General features: G+C 39.0%; 1 protein-coding gene across 2 annotated transcripts in view; it reads left to right on the top strand.

Moving 5' to 3' along the window:
- HS3ST5 (heparan sulfate-glucosamine 3-sulfotransferase 5) overlaps positions 1-16057 on the top strand; it is a 32808-nt gene extending 16751 nt beyond the window's left edge. For both annotated transcript variants that reach the window (XM_065631711.1, XM_065631712.1), the window contains 2 exons: positions 9635-9773; positions 14430-16057. In XM_065631711.1, the coding sequence (XP_065487783.1) occupies positions 9667-9773; positions 14430-15360 (1038 nt within the window). In that variant the 5' untranslated portion in view covers positions 9635-9666 and the 3' untranslated portion in view covers positions 15361-16057. The remainder of the gene's footprint in view (positions 1-9634; positions 9774-14429) is intronic.
- The last annotated feature ends 1590 nt before the right edge of the window (positions 16058-17647 follow it).

The following is a 17647-nucleotide window of genomic DNA, read 5'->3' as shown; positions in this document are numbered from 1 at the left end:
CTCTAGGAATGGGATACTAAGTCATAAGCACCCGTAGAGAAAGGGTTAGATCCTCTCAATTCCATGGAGCTCAGGTTAGGTTAAGTCCACCAAGTCAATCAAACTGCATTAGCATTAAATCAGTATAAGGACCATGAATAGTGCACTGAAAAATATTGTCTAAAATGATACTCTAAAAGAGAGAGACAAGGAATCTCATGCCAACAGAGGAGCAGCCTTTCTATAATTTCTCAGGTGTGATTGCCAGTGAGGATCAGAAGCACACACCTCTCTCTGCTGGTGTCTTTCTTGCTTCGGAGACCCACCAGTAAAGCATGTGCAAAGAGGCTTTGGTTGACTTTCTGTGGTTTTATTTCTTTAATTTAAAACCATGGAGCAGGCATATTTGCCAGGCTGGGTACGTGTAAGAGAGTGAATACAGCCGCAAGACAGCAGTTATTTCTCCAGCTCATGTTGCCCAATGGGAGGAAGATGAATGGGCTGTGCAAGGGAAGCAGGACTGCTTAGTGAGCAGAGAAGCTCATTTCTGGGGAACACTCCAGCACTGTGCAGCTCTGTAGCACCTGGCTGCTGCAGACACGAGCTGTCTCTCCTTGTTTCCCCTTTCTTTTCCACCCAGATGCGGGCTGTGAGCTGCCACTTGGGCCAATATAGCAGTGCAATAGCGGCCTTTAAAACACATGCACAGCAGAAAATCGCAGCTTTTTTGTTGTCAGAGCAAAAGTGTTAATTTGTCTCCCTCTCTCATGGAGGCATTGTAGCACATTCCTGGTTAAACTGGCATTGATATTTTCACTTAGATTTCCACATTAAAATAGGTAGCACTTCTTAGGAAGATGTGGTCAGGACTTACAGGGGAAGCACCTAGACACTGCATTCTGAAAAATAACTAAGTGGTCTTTGGGGTCAAGTTTTTAAATGCTCTTTTCCCTTGTTCCCCCAGTAGAAACCCCATGGAATACCCAGACACAGAAATACACAGAAAAGTATGACAGAGAAAATGGGAAGGTAATAAAAGGGTGCCCATATAGATGTGAGAGAGAGACAGACTGGAAGAATTGTCTTTGCAGTGCTGTTCAGAATGGATATGAATGGAGCACAGTTATACTGGTCAAGGCCAGAGAAAATACCACCGCAGTAGGTCAGATAAAATGGTGAAGGGAACCCATGGGAAAATAGTAGATATATAGGTATATAACAGATTTTATCTTTGGAACATTTATGCAGAAAGAAAACATGAAATTTAGCCTGAATATGAGGTTTCAGAGAGTAGTGTGAGCTGAGTATTTCTCAGATTAAAGGTCTGAGTAAAAGACAGAGACGCTACTGATCCAGAACAAATGTAGGTGCTCCATATTAGACAGTGTGATATCCATTCACTAGTAATGGGGTAGTCCAGAATGTGTTTGGACAAGAGAAAAGAGACGAGAAAGTGTACTACATAAAGATATGCAAGTGGGCAAGAGAAAGCTGCCTGCTCCACAGGTCATTCAGGCGATGCTGGGGCTGCATAAGAAGCAGATCACAGAATCACAGAAGCTGAAGGAGTACAGGACTACATCCTATTTAATTGTTTTGCTGTATTTGCAGTGTCATCTCACTGCACCTGGACATTTGCATTGATATTAGGAAAAAGGACTTTTATCACTGCTGCTTACTCGAGTTTAGCGGCCAGAGCAAGACACAGCTGTGCAGGCAGTAGGCACAACTGCAGCACACGTAGCATGGGGGTTGGCAGAAGTGTAGCTAGGCCAATGTATCTGGCCTGAGAAGGAAGAACTAAGGTTAGCCCGAAAAAAAATGTTCAGACTCACCCAAATTATTTTTTCGTAACATATCTGTAGATGCATGGCGGGGGCGGGGGTGATATCTCATACATTGGAGTTTTTTCTCACTGGGTAGTAGAAGCCATGAGCAAAAATCTCCTTTGGTGTTTCTTATTGTAAATGCAGTGTACCAGCAAAATATATTTGCAGCTTGGTTAAATTTTTGTTGTTAGTTTTCTCATCAATGTTTTTGACTCCTAGTAATGTTTTGCATTTAAGTCAGTTTTGCTGCTTTTCTAAAGGAAAGCCACAGAAAACAAAGCTGTAAGGAGCTGCAGAAGACCATCTAGATTTTGCCACCATAATAGCTAAGAGGATAATTAACTTAAATTGTCTACCCATTTTAATTAATTAAATAACCTTCAAACAGTCTTTCATATGTCTTATTTCACGTATGAAATTATTTGGGAAAGGGCAACTTTTTCCAGGAAAATAAAAAAGGTGTCTACAAGCATGACTCAAAGTAATGGAAAAGAACATTTTAAAATTACAAGTATGTGAAAAGATGTAATTTTATTTCACATTGAATCATATTAAGCAGTAACTGCCTGCCTTCATATCCCACTCAATGCAGTGAAACTGTTCATGACAAAGATTGATTGGACTCTAAATAAAGGAGGGAAGAAGAAAGCTCTGGATATCTACCTGCTTACCTTTCTCTCTGAAGACTCATAATTTTCTTGTTTAAATCTTTCCCAGATCTGACAGACTGCTTACTCCTAAGGTGACAGCTCCATTGGCCTACCTTTGTGATTTCTCTTTTGACTTTTGCAGTCATTTCTCCCCTCTCTTCCATTTCACTGCATTTTGGTCCTCAACCTCCTTTTTCGATCGCTATTTTTGGTTGCAGCTGTTGTAATGCCAGCTGGAAGAAACAAGGCCGATACTCTCTTTTGAAGACTGTGAATTTAGTATCTTTTATAAACTTTCTGCAGTCAGAATTGCAGTTCCACAGGTTTTCTATCTTGATGTCATCAGCTCCACTGTTCCTGAAAACTGGAGCAGACAAGGAAGATGATCATTTCAGAAGAAAAGGAGGGAAGTAACTGGGGAAACACCATTAATTTGAAGAAAAGGGCTAACCCTACCAGATTAATTTCGTACTCTATGAAGAGCAGTGCAGGGTAATATACTCAGGATGCTGGCAAGGAGACAGGCATCTGTATTTTGGACTAATGAAGTCCAATTAAGATCTATGTGCTTGGAAGTGTTCCTGGAGCATTGTAGCTAAGCATGGATCATGGCAACCTAGTCATCATTCAACAGAACGTGGCCGCCTGCCTCGCCAGCTCAGATGCAATAAGGCAGTTTTTCTAAGCAGATGTGTCTGAGACCTCAAGGGCATCAAAGCGTCTGAGATTCCTAACTACTCTGACAATCTGGCAGCAGATCTGTTTGGCACAGGGCACCTCAAAGGCAACAGCAAGCTTTGGAGTTGTTTCTCTCTTACCAACACCATCTTGCTCAATGTCTTTCAGTAAGATGCAAAAAAAAACCCAAAGGGGTCAGGCTGAGAAAGCAATGTGATAAAGAACTCGTTATGGCCTTCTGTGCTGTTGTCACTTAACACCTCAGCCACCTAGAGATAGTAAAACTATGGATAGATGAGTCTTGAGGGTGTCTGGAGTTAAATGTCCCGTGGTCAGTGAGTAGACTAAATAGACATTACCACTCTCTATAGTCTTGAGAGAACCCAGATGCCTGGGTGCACCACCCAAGCCAGCTGTGATGGGCTTGGGGTTATGAATCACAAATGCTCTCTCAACACTGACAGTGTGCTAGCTTCTGTGAAATGAACATATGTTTTCTTATCTACTATCCATACACAGGCGCTGATTTTGTGGCTGATCTCCCAGAGTAAAGCAGTCTTTATGGAGAAAAGATTTTACCACTTCTTTGCACAAAGAATTGGCTTCAAGGGCATCTTAAAGGCTGAACCTGAATGTCAAAACTCTACAATAGCAGATAAAAAAAAAAAAAGAAGAGAGATATTTTTAAGTTATTGGCACAGCTGTGGCATAAGATTAAAGGAAATCTTTATATTGGAATTTATTTGCATAACTTACTGTTTTCTGTCAGCTTTGCTGACATTTTCTTCTCCACTGTTTCAGTCAATATTAGTCATGAGGAGAAAAGGACATGTTTAATACACAGGAACATTTACCTGAATTTGTGAACTTGTTCTATGTTGTGAAAGTATTTCCATATTTTCTTCCTTCACAACCTGAATTGAGCAAGTATGCCTTAATCTTATTTCATCCCATCTCACTCTCATGCTAGAGAGAAAAAATTGAAACACTGTAATTAATCATCAGAATTAAATTTCTTTTTGATATTGAAAATATCAACCATTAAGGAAAATTTTTAAAAAAATCCAAATTCCATTTCTGCAGGCTCAGCACTTTCCCATTCCCTCAGAAAAATGGTATTTTCAAAGCTTGCAGTTTCCATTATCCATTTCATTTTACTATGTCAAAAAGGGGAAGAATTTTATCTGTTCTTAGGCTATTCCATGCTATTAAGAATGAAAAATCCTGTTCTACTTTATCACGGTTATTCTAGCTCTTTAATACGGTCCATATGGTGCTGTGGTACTGTTGCAATTAAGACATTGAAGTGAAGGGTTCTCGGGAAGAAGTACAGTGGGACTGTAAGGTTTCCTTGCCACTAGCGTAGACCTTCATCAGTGGTGAGATTGCAGAAGGGGGAGGACCTGGAGGAGGCTAAAGAAGGAGCAGGAGCATGACTGGCTATTCCAGCCAGACCATGAAGAAGATCATGAGCTGATGAGCTGATGCACAAAATTTGAGGTATGAATTCCCTCATTTCCCAAATGCTGTGTGATTTCCTACCCCAGAAAACGTCTAAGTGCTTGATTTATATTAATTTTACGCACAGTGACAAATGCAAGAAGCTGTAGCTAACATTCAAGAAACATAATACAAAATCGAGAGAAATGGAAATGTGCCAAGTGACCAGTTCCCTGACTTGTTTTCTCAGTCACTGTATTTAAATGCTACACAAACTCAAAGATCTTTTTGCAGTGTATGAAGACAAATATTTGTTGGTCAACAGATGACCCCTGCTGGTGTGCAAAATTTAAAAAGTTTACAGTAACTGATTGATAAATTAAACTAAAAAAAAAAACCTATTATTTTTTCAGCCTCCTTTGTGCATATTTCCATGTGGTTTGTACTTCACTTTGATTAATCACATCATTCCATCATGACTGTATCTTTTCAGTCTGTTTGCCAAAGGATTATATGTTGCTTTTCTTTCTTATGTCTCTCTATAATCAACCATATGTTTTTCATTTATCAATAGCATCTTCTCATCTCTGTTTCACATGTCCAAAAATTTTGCCTCTGAACATTTTCAAATAAGTTCCTGGTGATCTTGTTGTCTCATTGTCTGTTTATTTGGAATAGTTGATTATAGGAACAGCTTCTGTTTTCAGTGCTTCTGCACAATTTATGGTGTTATCAGATTCAGACTTTTATCAGTAATACCATCATTATTGGTATGCTTTTTCTGTTTTCTTGTCCTCATGTGACTTTGACCTAACTTGAACCTAAACTGACTTCTACAATAGTTCACTGAAAATTCACATTATTTGGCCAGAACATGCAATATCTTCCTTTATCCATGATCACTTCATCTTGTCGGGAACAGTTCATCTGTTTTCCAGTTGGTATTATCATCAGAGTTCTACATAGTTGTACTGTCTTCTCTTGGCAATTCGCTCAATAACCCCAGTCGTCTCACCAGCCAGTATGGGAATATGGGGAGTGGGGTTGGGTGAGGCATTCACGTCAACACACTGATAAGGTGATAAGGCTACTTTCTAGTGCTAAATGAAGGTTCTTTATTTAACTTTACTATGTCAATCTAACAAGTTAGATCAGCTGTGCATCTGAAATCACAAACCACTTTACATTTTTTTTCTCTACATGACGTTGCACACACTTTCATTTCTAAAAATTATGCATTCCACAATGTGAATCGTTTGTGGTCTTCTTTGTGCATCGTGACTCTCTTGGATATCCAGGAAGGGACTTTTCTTATATGCATGTTTAACTAGATTGTTGAAGACAGATATTTCTGATATAAGCCCACTAGAGATGTGCAGTAGTATACCATCATCTCTTTTGGTAGGAGGTTCCACATTCAGCATCCAGCTACCAAGAGATTTCTGCCTGTGGCTTTCCTAAACCTCTTCCTACCACTCAGGAGCTTATATGCCAGTTCAGCTGTCATCCCTAACAGAGAGCAACATTTTTTTAAAAACACCCTTATTTGCCTCAAATAACTGTTAAAATCTTGTCATTTTGGATTACATTTTATCTTGCCTTCCAGCTTCTTGTTAAGTTTAAAAGTATGCATTCCTTACAGAAAACTTTGTGCAGCTTATAATGTGTTCCAGAATTTTCATTTCTTCCTTTTCTTCTTTCCATTTCATTTAAGTGTTGCCATGCTAGTCTCCAGCAACATTTCCGCCTTAGGGACCTTCACCTTAATCACATTCTGGTTGTATTAACTCTGTGGCTTAAATAGAAGTGTTTCTTCAGTCCTCTCTTCTGTCACCTAGAGCTATCTCAGTACAGCCATTGCAAGATGTAGCCATTTCTGAAGCTGAGATATTATTTTTCTACTATTTTCATTAAAATCCTAACATGTGAGGAAAGTATTATTGAGGTCACAACCTCTCTGGAATAAAACACCGTCCATGGACTTAAATTAGATGCTGAAACTGACAACAAAAATGAAACAAGCAAAGAAATAATGTTAGATTCGCATTTCTAGTGAGTGTTTAGTACTTGTCATTCTGCGGAAAAGTTTTCTCTACTCAGGTACATGCAAACACAGAGGAAATGGAACTGGTTTAGGTTTGGGTTTTTTTGTTGGTTTGTTCATTGTTTTGGCTGGGTTTTTTTTTGTTTTTGGTTGGGTGGGGTTTTTGGGTTTTTTTGCATTGAATCTTATTGCAAAAATTAGACCTTGTGGAATCTATTTTGGGAAAGAGCTTGTTGTTAATTTAATTTCATTATGGCCTGATGACCACCACAGTCTTATGAGGCCTGCAGGTAGGACTTAACTGGAGTCCAAGAGACGGTACAAGGGAGAACACGTGGACAGCACTTTAGTTTAATGTACAGGGGGCTGCATGTGAATGTTTTCTGAGAGATGAAGTTCAGAACCCATTGTTGTAATGCTGAAGTGATACTTTTATTTAGAGAGAGTAGCACTAAAGGATTTAAAACTGGAAAGCTATGGAAATTTGCTATCATCATCATCATCATCACCACCATGTCCTCTTTCCTCTTTTTTTAATTAAATAGCTTAATTAAAAGAGTAATTAGCAATAGCATATCAACATAGAGATATAGAATCTATGCATTTTTCTTAATAATTAAGCTTCAACTATGGTTTTTCTGCCTTGCTCAGTGTCTAGAATGCCTCATTTATATGTCATTTTTATGTTTATTTTTTGATGTTAAGAAAAGTATATTACAAAAGAGGCAAAAGTTTATCATGTAGTTAAGGCATGAGATTGGAACTCAGACATTTCACACTGAATCCCACTGGTGCTACAGGTTTTCTCTGTGACCTTGAGCAAATCACTTAATCTCTCTGTATCTCTGCTCCTCATTTATTTTTTAAAGGATGATAACACTTCTTGTCTCTGCATTTACATTGCAAACTCCTTTTACTCTGTGTTTTATATAATTCTTGTTGCAATAAGGATCTTAGATAAGAATTCTTATTATACAGTTGCTTTTATCGATGCAAAAAGCAGTATATTCTGTATGAGAGGTTATCCTATATGAGAGGTTATCCTGAGCTATAACCTGGCTGTATAAGGAGTTACTATTATTATTAGCACACCAGAAGTGTGTTAGAGACTCAGTGAGACTCAGAGCTTCAAGGTTGCATGGCTCTTTTATCAATAGATGATGGACTGGTCCTACAAAGGCTTTCTATACAGCAGTAGAATAAATGTGCTTGAGAATTACTGTTCTGCCACCCTTGAAGACAATCACTATGGAGTGACCCGCATCCACACCATTAAACTCGGCCAGCACTAAGGCAGGCAGGCTGCATGATTGCTGTCCATTGGGAAGGGTCCCTGGCTTGTAGTAGCTCCTAAGCTATCCTGGAGTCTCCTGAGAGCTTTCTGGGCTAAAAATCTAACAGTATGGGCAGACAAAGAAACATTTGCAGGCTCTGCTTAACAGTGGCCGGTCAAACCTTGCACTCTCACTACCCATTCTGCTTCTGTATATAGTTATATGCTTTTAATAATCTACTCTGGTCTTGCTTAATGCCAAGTCCTAAGACTGGGAAAGAAGAGAGTAAGCTGCAAAAGGAGCTTTACTAGTAGTAAAATATAATAAACTTGACATCAAAAATTTTTCAAAGTAAGTCCAGTCAAAATTCAGAAGAGAAGCTGTATCTATTGAAACTACTCCATAACAAATTGAATAGTCTGTGGTTAAGGGAGTGAGTATATGGATGAATCGTTCAGGTGATTCCAGTTTATACTTGTGGTTTTTATATCAAGAGAATCAATTTGGTGATTAAAGCATTCATTTGGTAGGTAGACGATTTGGCTTTACATCCTGTGAACTAGTGACGGGATTTGAACTTCGGCCTCCTGTATATTTATAAGAAAGCCCAGGACTGGTACAGAGTGGAGAACCGTGTCATCTTGGCTGTGCTCTGAAAGGAGGGACTTGTCTTTCTTCTCAGTTCTCGTAAGAAGGCATTAGGGATGCAGCTCTGAGTCTCTTAAACAGGTCTGCAGTCCTGAACACAAACCTAATGCCTAGGCAAGAGTTAGGCTAAAGACAAATAGTTTTACTCAGTACTTCCTTCTTACTTTGTCCAGGGACCTCCCGGTTATTCTGATTCAATCTTTTTGGCACAAGGTCACATTGTTTGACTCATGCCTGCCTCCTATGTAAAGTATTTGAAGCAAAGATCATTTGGGAGCTTTAGATGGTCTCTGGCACACATCAGAAAAGAAAATTTAAGTCTATGCGTCAGTGTTGCTGAAATCTGGGGATACGTACATGCTCAGTTCATGGATTCCAGTTTGTGTGCCATCAGGTTTTGAGATGACAACCAATGCTGCTGTCAGGCAGATGAGTTGCTTAAGGGTTTCTCCACAGAAGAGGTAAAGCTAATGCCCACCACAGGGAGCGCTGATAGGATGAGCTGGTGTGGAAAAATGGTCACTGTGCCCACCCCAGCTGCATGCTTCTCAGATCTGTCATCAGGGGCTTGCTGGCACAGATCAAGAAGTACACTGGTTTAGATTTCTCTCCAGTTTATGCTCTAATAAAACTAGAGACAGAGTAAATGTGTCCCCATGTACTGTATGCGCAGGAGTTGCAAGCCTAACTCCTGGTTACTGATGCCTCACTTGGCAGCAAAGCATTCAAATCTCTGTTAAAATCTAGCCCAGGCTGATTCTGAAGGGCTTAAACAGAATTACCTAAAAAGAGACCCTATTATAATACGAGCCTTTACACAGTCAAGACCCACTGTATGGCTATCAGACAGCCCTAGTAACAGCGGATGTAGCTGAACTACCACTTGAGAATTATCAACCTATCCCAGACATGTTGCCTGGTGTTACCATGTGGGACGTGAAAACAGTAGCAAACAAAAAAGTTTTAACTACTTATTTTGCAGTTTGAAAAGATTTTGCAAGTGTGGCTTAATCACTTGCAACAACTGATTAAACATTACCCATATTGCATATTGCTTTCTGATGAGCGTTTTATGTGTTTTTGTCTCTGCAGACTGCAGAAGTCCTGAAGATTGATGGAGGGCCATGCTATTCAAACAGCAGCCGTTGCTGAGACAGAAGCTCTTTGTACTAGGCAGTCTTGCTATTGGAAGTCTCCTATATCTAGTTGCCAGAGTTGGGAGCTTGGATAGGTAAGTCATTACATAGCTGCTCTCTTAATTAAAAATAGGCTCAGATTGTCTCAATTTTGTCTTAAAGAATCTCATTTCTTTCTTCTTCTTCCTTTTTTTTTTTTTTTTAGTGTCCACTCATATAGAAAGACTGTCTATTCTAGTACTGGTTTTCATTGTTATTTCCTCCTCTTTGGAGAACAGAGCAGGAAAATAGTCATGGGTCATCCCTGTCAAAGTATTTCTGTCTGTCCATTTATATTCTAAGCACATTGGCACTTGTTTTCAGAGAAGAAATAAAACAGCATCCAGTAAAAATGTCATTACCACAGCTCATTTTTGTATCTGTGCATCTGTGTGTTGACCTCTAGTTTCAGCAAACGAGTTACGATGTATTTATATATCATCTTTCTAAATTTATGAGCAAGTAATTAATGTTCTACAGTGGTAGTTAGAATTAAGTATAAGCCTGCAGAGTAGCTTGTCAAGTTTTGAATACTATTTCACTTGAAAGATTGCTTCAGGGTTTGAGAATTTTAACTATGACAATTAGCCAGTATTTTCTGGAGTTGAATGTGCTAAATAACTGGGTTTTCTCTGCAAGTGATTTCCTGGAGTGCCGTAGAAAATCCAGCAGAGAAAATCAAAGAGTGTTTGGCACTTGACCGGGCTGAGTTCTGAGTGGTTATTGACAGCACAACAGTAGTGCTACCTGCACTGACACTGCTGTTTCTGTCACCTTCAGAATGGCCTGGGACTGCCCCAGCAGGTGACACACAAAGACAGAATTGAAAAAAAACCAAACAAAACTGTTTGAAAGAATGAAGGAAACAAGACTTCGAGATTTCCAGAAGCTGGTAAACAGCTTGACAGTGCTAATGCTCTAATAGTGCGCTTCTTTTTAATGATGGAAAAAACTGAGTTCAAAATTGTGACACAACGCTGCGTGAATACACAGTGCATTGAAAGTGAATTGAAAGCAGAGCTACCTAGTGTCCACTGCTAGGTAATGTTGAGCTCTATCTGAGGTCACTGGGTGCCTTCTTCAGCTGCTTAAATCCACTCCAGAAGAAGAGGGAGACTGTGTACTCAGCTAGGACCAAGTGCATTGCAAACTAAGCCCCAGAGTTTATATTTTCTTTCCCCTGGTGGTCAAAGCATCTCTGATGCTTCAGAGGTGAAAACTTCACTGAAATTAATGTGATTCTGTAAATGGAAGGAGAATTCCTTACTGGTCCCTGCAAAAGGATATTTTATGCTCAGAGGCATGAAATCTAATTAACCTTAGGCTATTATCAGTGCTTGCACATCTTCAGAATTTACTGATGGCTATAAAATTATCTTGCCACAGTATTTGACTCACTGACCTCCTGCGGCAGTGAATTCCACCTGTTTCATATATAATGTTGCCAATAGCAGTAAAATTCAGTTTCATTCTCTTGCATTACCCAGTGTGAAAAATACCACACTGCTAAAAAGCAGCCCTTTATTTGGACTTGTTATGAAGGAGAGAGAGAAAGAAGCACTAGAAGGCATGAAACAGATGAATTAACTGGAAATGTTCTTTGTTAGCAGTAGGGCACAATCCAGACTTGTTGAATTTGTCGGAAAAAGGACACTGAGTGGCTTGGATAGACTTTGGAACAACTAATTGTTCAGGAAGAAATCCAGATTCATTTATGCTTAATTTATGCTGATTCAATTTGAACAAGAGACTTGGAGATGGCCCACATTTAATAGCCTGAGATTGGGCTCTTCAGTGGGAATGTTTTGAGCTTTCTTAAGCCCAAAGGGAAATTACCTGTAGCTTATCTGATTCATTGAGTCATAAAGTTGGATGAGCTGAGCACTTCTCTCCAGGGGAGGCCACCATCCTTCAGATTCTGAGTGTATGGAGCTACTTCGCATGTGGAAGCTCAAAGAAATTCTGTGCCTGGCAATTTTGAGAATATCTGCACCAGTCTTTCGAGTTGCCCGACTCTCTCATTGGCAGTATGGGGGGGCCTCTGCACCTGATTTCGGTGCTCTGAAATGCTCCTGCTGCAACCAAGCTCATAGTCTTTTGCGATCGTGACACTATATTAGAAGACAATTAGCAAGTATTCTGGATCAGGAGAGACAACACGGGTATTTGTCATTAAGATTGCACAGACGTACTTCAGTTGTTTTGAAATTAGGCAAAAATATAGTTCCCTGAGATGAGTTGTTCTATGGTGGGTTTTCTCAAGAAGAATATTTGTGGAGTTTTACTGTAGCAGGTAGAGAAATTGCATGTTTTAGGAGAGCAACTTCAGTGATATAATAAATGTTATACTCTTGCTTTGCAAAGGACTGCTATTTTAATGTAAAAAAATGACTCAGAGAATCAAAAATATTAACATGTTTTGATACAACAGTAAATAGTTACATCTGGCGATTCAGCTACTAAGATCTGACAGCCTGTTTAATACCACCACTGCCAAGATCTTTAAATGATTTTTTTTTATTGTTTAGAGAGAGGATAAGAAAGGGGATAGAGTAAAAAACCTGAAATGTAAAGTGTTGATGAAGGACTTTTAACAACATCCAGTCTTTTCCCTTAGGCTAGAGGATATCTTGAGTATTTATTTACTTTTAAAGGAAACCACCCTGTTTGACAAGCTGTTGTGTTACGCTGAAGGCAGTGCTAACTGTCTTTTTGAGCAAAAGAGATAAAATTAGTTGAGATGGGTCTGGAACTGCTGTTGTGGAATCCTTTTTGCTTGAAAACAAATAACAAATACACAGAAGGAGAGGGAAGAGAAGAACAGAGATAGCATTTGCCACTTCTGTTTCTTGTGCTTTTAACTGCCACCTCGCTGCTGCAGAAAGACTCTTATCAGCCACACCACAGTCCAACCAAATTGTACCACTGTCATGTCAAGACATTGCTTTCTGTTTGTTTTGTTGTGTCATTGTTGTTTGGTTTGGTTTGGTTGGTTGGTCAGGTTTTGGGGGGAGTGGGTTGTTTGTTTGTTTGTTTATTGGGAGGTTTACTTCAGTGTTGCAATGCTTCAGTCATTGCAACCAAGTCAGGCTCTTACTCAGTAGATAGCAAAAAGTAAAGGAAGAGACTGGAAACTTGAGAAAACAACAACAGGAACTCACTTCTCATCACACTTTCTAATTAGCCTGCAGGACTTAAGTAGAGCTCATGTGAACCCAGCAATGTCATCTGAGTTGTTTCTTCAGTTCTGTCTGGACAGACTGTATCTCTCAGCATCTGGATAATCAAGGGAACAGCTAGCGGGTCAGCCATGGGGCACCAAACTTATTTTGTCCCAGCCATCCATTGTCCTAGCATCAGTGTCAAATTAGAGACCCCAACAAGGAGTGATGGATGGAAAAGCCATAAAGAAATAAATAATTCTGTCCTGAAAGCAGGTTTTGAATAATATACAGTAAATGAGTGAGGGGCCACATGCTGAGAAACCACCGTAAATACTGAATACCTAAACAGCTATTAATGAGCATTGCCCATCTGGTATACTGGCTGAGGCAGGGGTCCTGTGAAGAATAATAGCATGTGGCCATGTAATTTAAAAACCCTATCATAATACATATGCACAGCAAGCTCAATTAAAATTGCATAGGCAACCTTTCTTCTTACATATCTTTAGTTTTGGAGAGCATGGCTCCACAAAATTATTAATGATATTTTTCTGTAGGACTTTGGAAGCTCTCTCTCTAGACACCAATTTCATCTTCAGTGCAATATTGGCCTGTATAAGGACTAAAGCACTGATTTGGGAGTGGAAGTGAGAGCTTATTCAAGGTTCTGTAGTAACAAAATTTTAACATTTTTCTTACTTAATCATTTCTTGCATTCAGTGACATCAAATACAAGAATGAAGCATTAGAAAAGTGGAAAACAGGTGAAATAATGGCAGGTGAACATAAAAGAATAGCACAAAAATGCAGGGGCAAAAGAAGAAACAGTGAGACACAAAATGAGGTTCAGTGGAAGGATACATAAGTGATGATAAGAAAATCAATGATGTAATGATGCATTTTTAAAAACTTTTCTTGACATTCTTTCTGTGCATTGCTAATCTTTCCTGATTCAGAACCCTGGTCTTTCTGATTCCATCCCAGGGAAAACACCATGCACCTTCTAAAGAGGAGGGAAAATATTGAAAGATGAGGATTTTTTCATCCCTTTTGCTCCTCTTCACAAAAAAGGCCATCTCTTGATCAGCAGCTAATAAAGTCAACAGAAGGGGAAGGACTGAAAATAATTTGGGCTAAAATAAGAAAAGTGTTGGAAGGAGATGACTTAAATGAACTGGATTTTCAGATCAAAATGACAATTTAAATTAATCTTAGAATGTTTTAAAAACTGCCAAAGCAATCACAAAGTAATCAGCAGTGTGGGAAGTGAGAGAAGGTTCAAGAACACCCAAGAACAGTAAACATAGTGCCTATGTTTGAAAAGAGCAGAAGGGTAGAGTTGGGAGTTAGCCAAATCACAGCAAAATACTAGAATAAATAATCAAACTATTTTCAAACATTTTAATCACTGTCAGAACAAAATAAAAGTTGAAAGATGCATATATCACATCACATTGCAAGAGGTTTCCATGAATGTGACTGCCTTATACAGAAAACTTGCCTTAATAGATACCCTCTTTTTACAAATACTTCTTGTCTTGCTTGCAGACTGCAGCCCCTCTGCCCCATTGATGGTCGATTTGGACCCCGCGGCCAGGACGAAATCCCTCTGCGAGCTCTGCAGTTCAAGCGAGGGCTGCTCCATGAGTTCCGAAAGGGCAATGCCACCAAGGAACAAATACGACTGCACAATCTGGTTCAGCAACTTCCCAAGGCCATTATTATTGGGGTGCGGAAAGGAGGCACCCGAGCACTGCTGGAGATGCTGAACCTTCACCCCGCAGTGGTCAAAGCTTCTCAAGAGATTCACTTCTTTGACAATGACGAGAACTATGCCAAGGGGATTGAGTGGTACCGGAAAAAAATGCCTTTTTCTTACCCTCATCAAATAACAATTGAGAAAAGCCCTGCATATTTTATCACTGAGGAAGTACCTGAAAGGATTTACAAAATGAACTCATCTATCAAATTATTGATCATTGTCAGGGAACCTACCACAAGAGCTATTTCTGATTACACTCAGGTGCTGGAAGGTAAGGAAAGAAAGAATAAAACTTACTACAAGTTTGAGAAGCTGGCTATTGATCCTAATACCTGCGAAGTGAACACTAAGTATAAGGCGGTGAGAACCAGCATCTACACAAAACATTTGGAGAGATGGTTAAAATATTTCCCAATCGAGCAGTTTCATATCGTGGATGGAGACCGGCTCATCACAGAACCACTGCCAGAACTCCAGCTGGTCGAGAAGTTCCTAAATCTTCCTCCGAGGATAAGTCAGTACAATTTATACTTCAATGCCACCAGAGGGTTTTACTGCTTGCGATTTAACATTGTCTTTAACAAGTGCCTGGCAGGTAGCAAGGGACGCATCCATCCAGAGGTGGATACCTCTGTCATTACCAAATTGCGCAAGTTCTTTCATCCTTTTAATCAAAAATTTTACCAGATCACCGGGAGGACATTTAACTGGCCCTAAATTAAACTTCATACAACATTTTCTGTTGCACCTGAGACATGCAGTTAATGTCTCTGCTAAAATATGCACTTTTCATAGACATGGCTATCAAAGTAACTTTTTTCATGCATACTTGTACATATGCAGTGTGTGACCAAATATATGGTGGGATCAATTTTTTCTACAGAGTAGTAACTAACATAAATTTACTGTCAGCATACTAGCATCTTTTAAGATATAATAATAAAGGGAAAGGAGGTATTTAGGAACATGAACTCAGACACCGTTAAAAGCGTCAGTGTTCCTTTCACTTAGTGAAGTGTTTATGTGACATACTTATTGACCTAAACAGAATATTAGTTTATGCCATGAAAATCATGTAAAAAGTCTGTGAAGCTGTGAGAAAGTATGATTTTCAAGCTATATTTGGTATGTATATTGCTAAAGGAATACTGACACTTTAAACGCAGTGCTGAATTTTTACAATGAGAGTGGATACTACTATTTTCTTATTATTTGAAATGAATATCTTGTATCATACAAACTACATTGTTTCGGAGTTCCTGTGGTGAGTTTGCACTATTGTTTTATTGTATGGACCATAGTGTCACTTGTAGCATGTCAACCAGGTGTCAAAAAAAGGTCAAATAATTTTGTTCTTCTATGCTTGTGTGTCAACAAAGCTAAACATCATGTACATACTGTACAATGTTTGTAAATACTGGTTTCACACTAAGTAATTCTATTTTGTAAACTGAATATGGCTATTTAATTTATTGTGAAAATTAAATTTATTGTGGTATTTAAAAATGGAATGGATTAAAATTACCTATATGTGCAATGGCTTTTCACTTTTGCTTGATGTACATCGGTGCGGTCCCTTAGCCCAGATAAATAATGCGAATGTGTGAGAGAGAGCTGCATGTGTAAACTTGTTTTCTAGACAGCTGAGAAAACTGATACATGTGGTAAAGCTGAGTTTATTAAAAAACTCATCCATCTGGGAATCTGGTATAGTATACACCTCAAAGAACATTATTGCTGTTCCATTGCAGAACTTTGCTATAATTAATTAAATTGCAGTAGTCTTTAAGGCTAGAAAGACTGTAAAAGATTACTGTAACCAGATATATCAGAAAAGCAGAGCCACTATTAAAACCAAAACAACTTACACATAAACAAGATCAGAAGAAGAGTTATAGAGATTTCATCACCCAAAGCTGATGATATTTCAGAAGTCAAGGAAAACAGTTGTGATACCTCTGCTTTTATCTGGTAACATATGTACCTACTCTAACCAACCACAGTGTTGTTAATCCTAGTATAAACATATAGCTCATGTTTCCATTCAGTAAGTAACAAGAAATTAGTTCAGAAAATTAATATTTTCATGCTTTATACATGATATGGCTCATAAAGATTCATAACGAAAAAAATAAAAACAATAAAATGTCTTTTAGAGAGAGAAATAGAGAAAGAGAGAGGAAGGAAGGAGGGAGGGAGGAAGGAGAGGAAGGAAGGAAGGAAGGAAGGAAGGAAGGAAGGAAGGAAGGAAGGAAGGAAGGAAGGAAGGAAGGAAGGAAGGAAGGAAGGGAGGGAGGGAGGGAGGGAGGGAGGGAGGGAGGGAGACACTTTAAAGCCAGCATCTAAAGACTGAAAGACTGATGGGGACACAGATTTTGGAAGGCGTCCAGAATATCTGAATATTCTGAGCTATGGTAGCAGAGTAGCTGGTAGTTCAGATTATAATAAGATCCAGTTTTCCCTGTGGGCTGCTTATCTTGCTCAGTGATTTGGAAGCATCGGTTTTCTAAATAAGTGATGTTTAAATCTCTTGTGAGAGACTGATGCTTGTCTTGCTGTATCTTTAATCGTATGTGCTAGCACTATGAGCAATGTGCCCTTTCTTCGTGCTGTTCCGAAGCCTTGCCAACACGAAACGGTAGAGCATATGTGAAATTTTCTGCAGTAGCTACAATACTACTCACTGTTTTCCTATACAAGAGTCATTTATCCGACCAAAATCCAGACATAAAGGCTGAGATATTTAACTCACCTAATAGTGTTCAAAGAGGAGATTTTACCCAATTTAACATTTGCATGATCTTCAGGTGAGCAGATAGATTCCCGACAGCTTTGGATGGTACTTACCGGCTTCATATAGTCCTGGCTACAAACTATGACTGAAGGCTGAGATATATTTTCAATGAAATGGACAAATTAGGCCACAGTTACCTCTAAGCATGAAATATACATTTGAAATTAATATCTCTCTGCATTGATCAGAAAACTCACAGAGACTGGGATC

The sequence above is a fragment of the Caloenas nicobarica genome, chromosome 3 (genome assembly GCF_036013445.1).
Source record: "Caloenas nicobarica isolate bCalNic1 chromosome 3, bCalNic1.hap1, whole genome shotgun sequence".
Lineage (NCBI taxonomy): Eukaryota > Metazoa > Chordata > Aves > Columbiformes > Columbidae > Caloenas > Caloenas nicobarica.
This window is presented reverse-complemented; position numbering and strand designations above follow the sequence as displayed.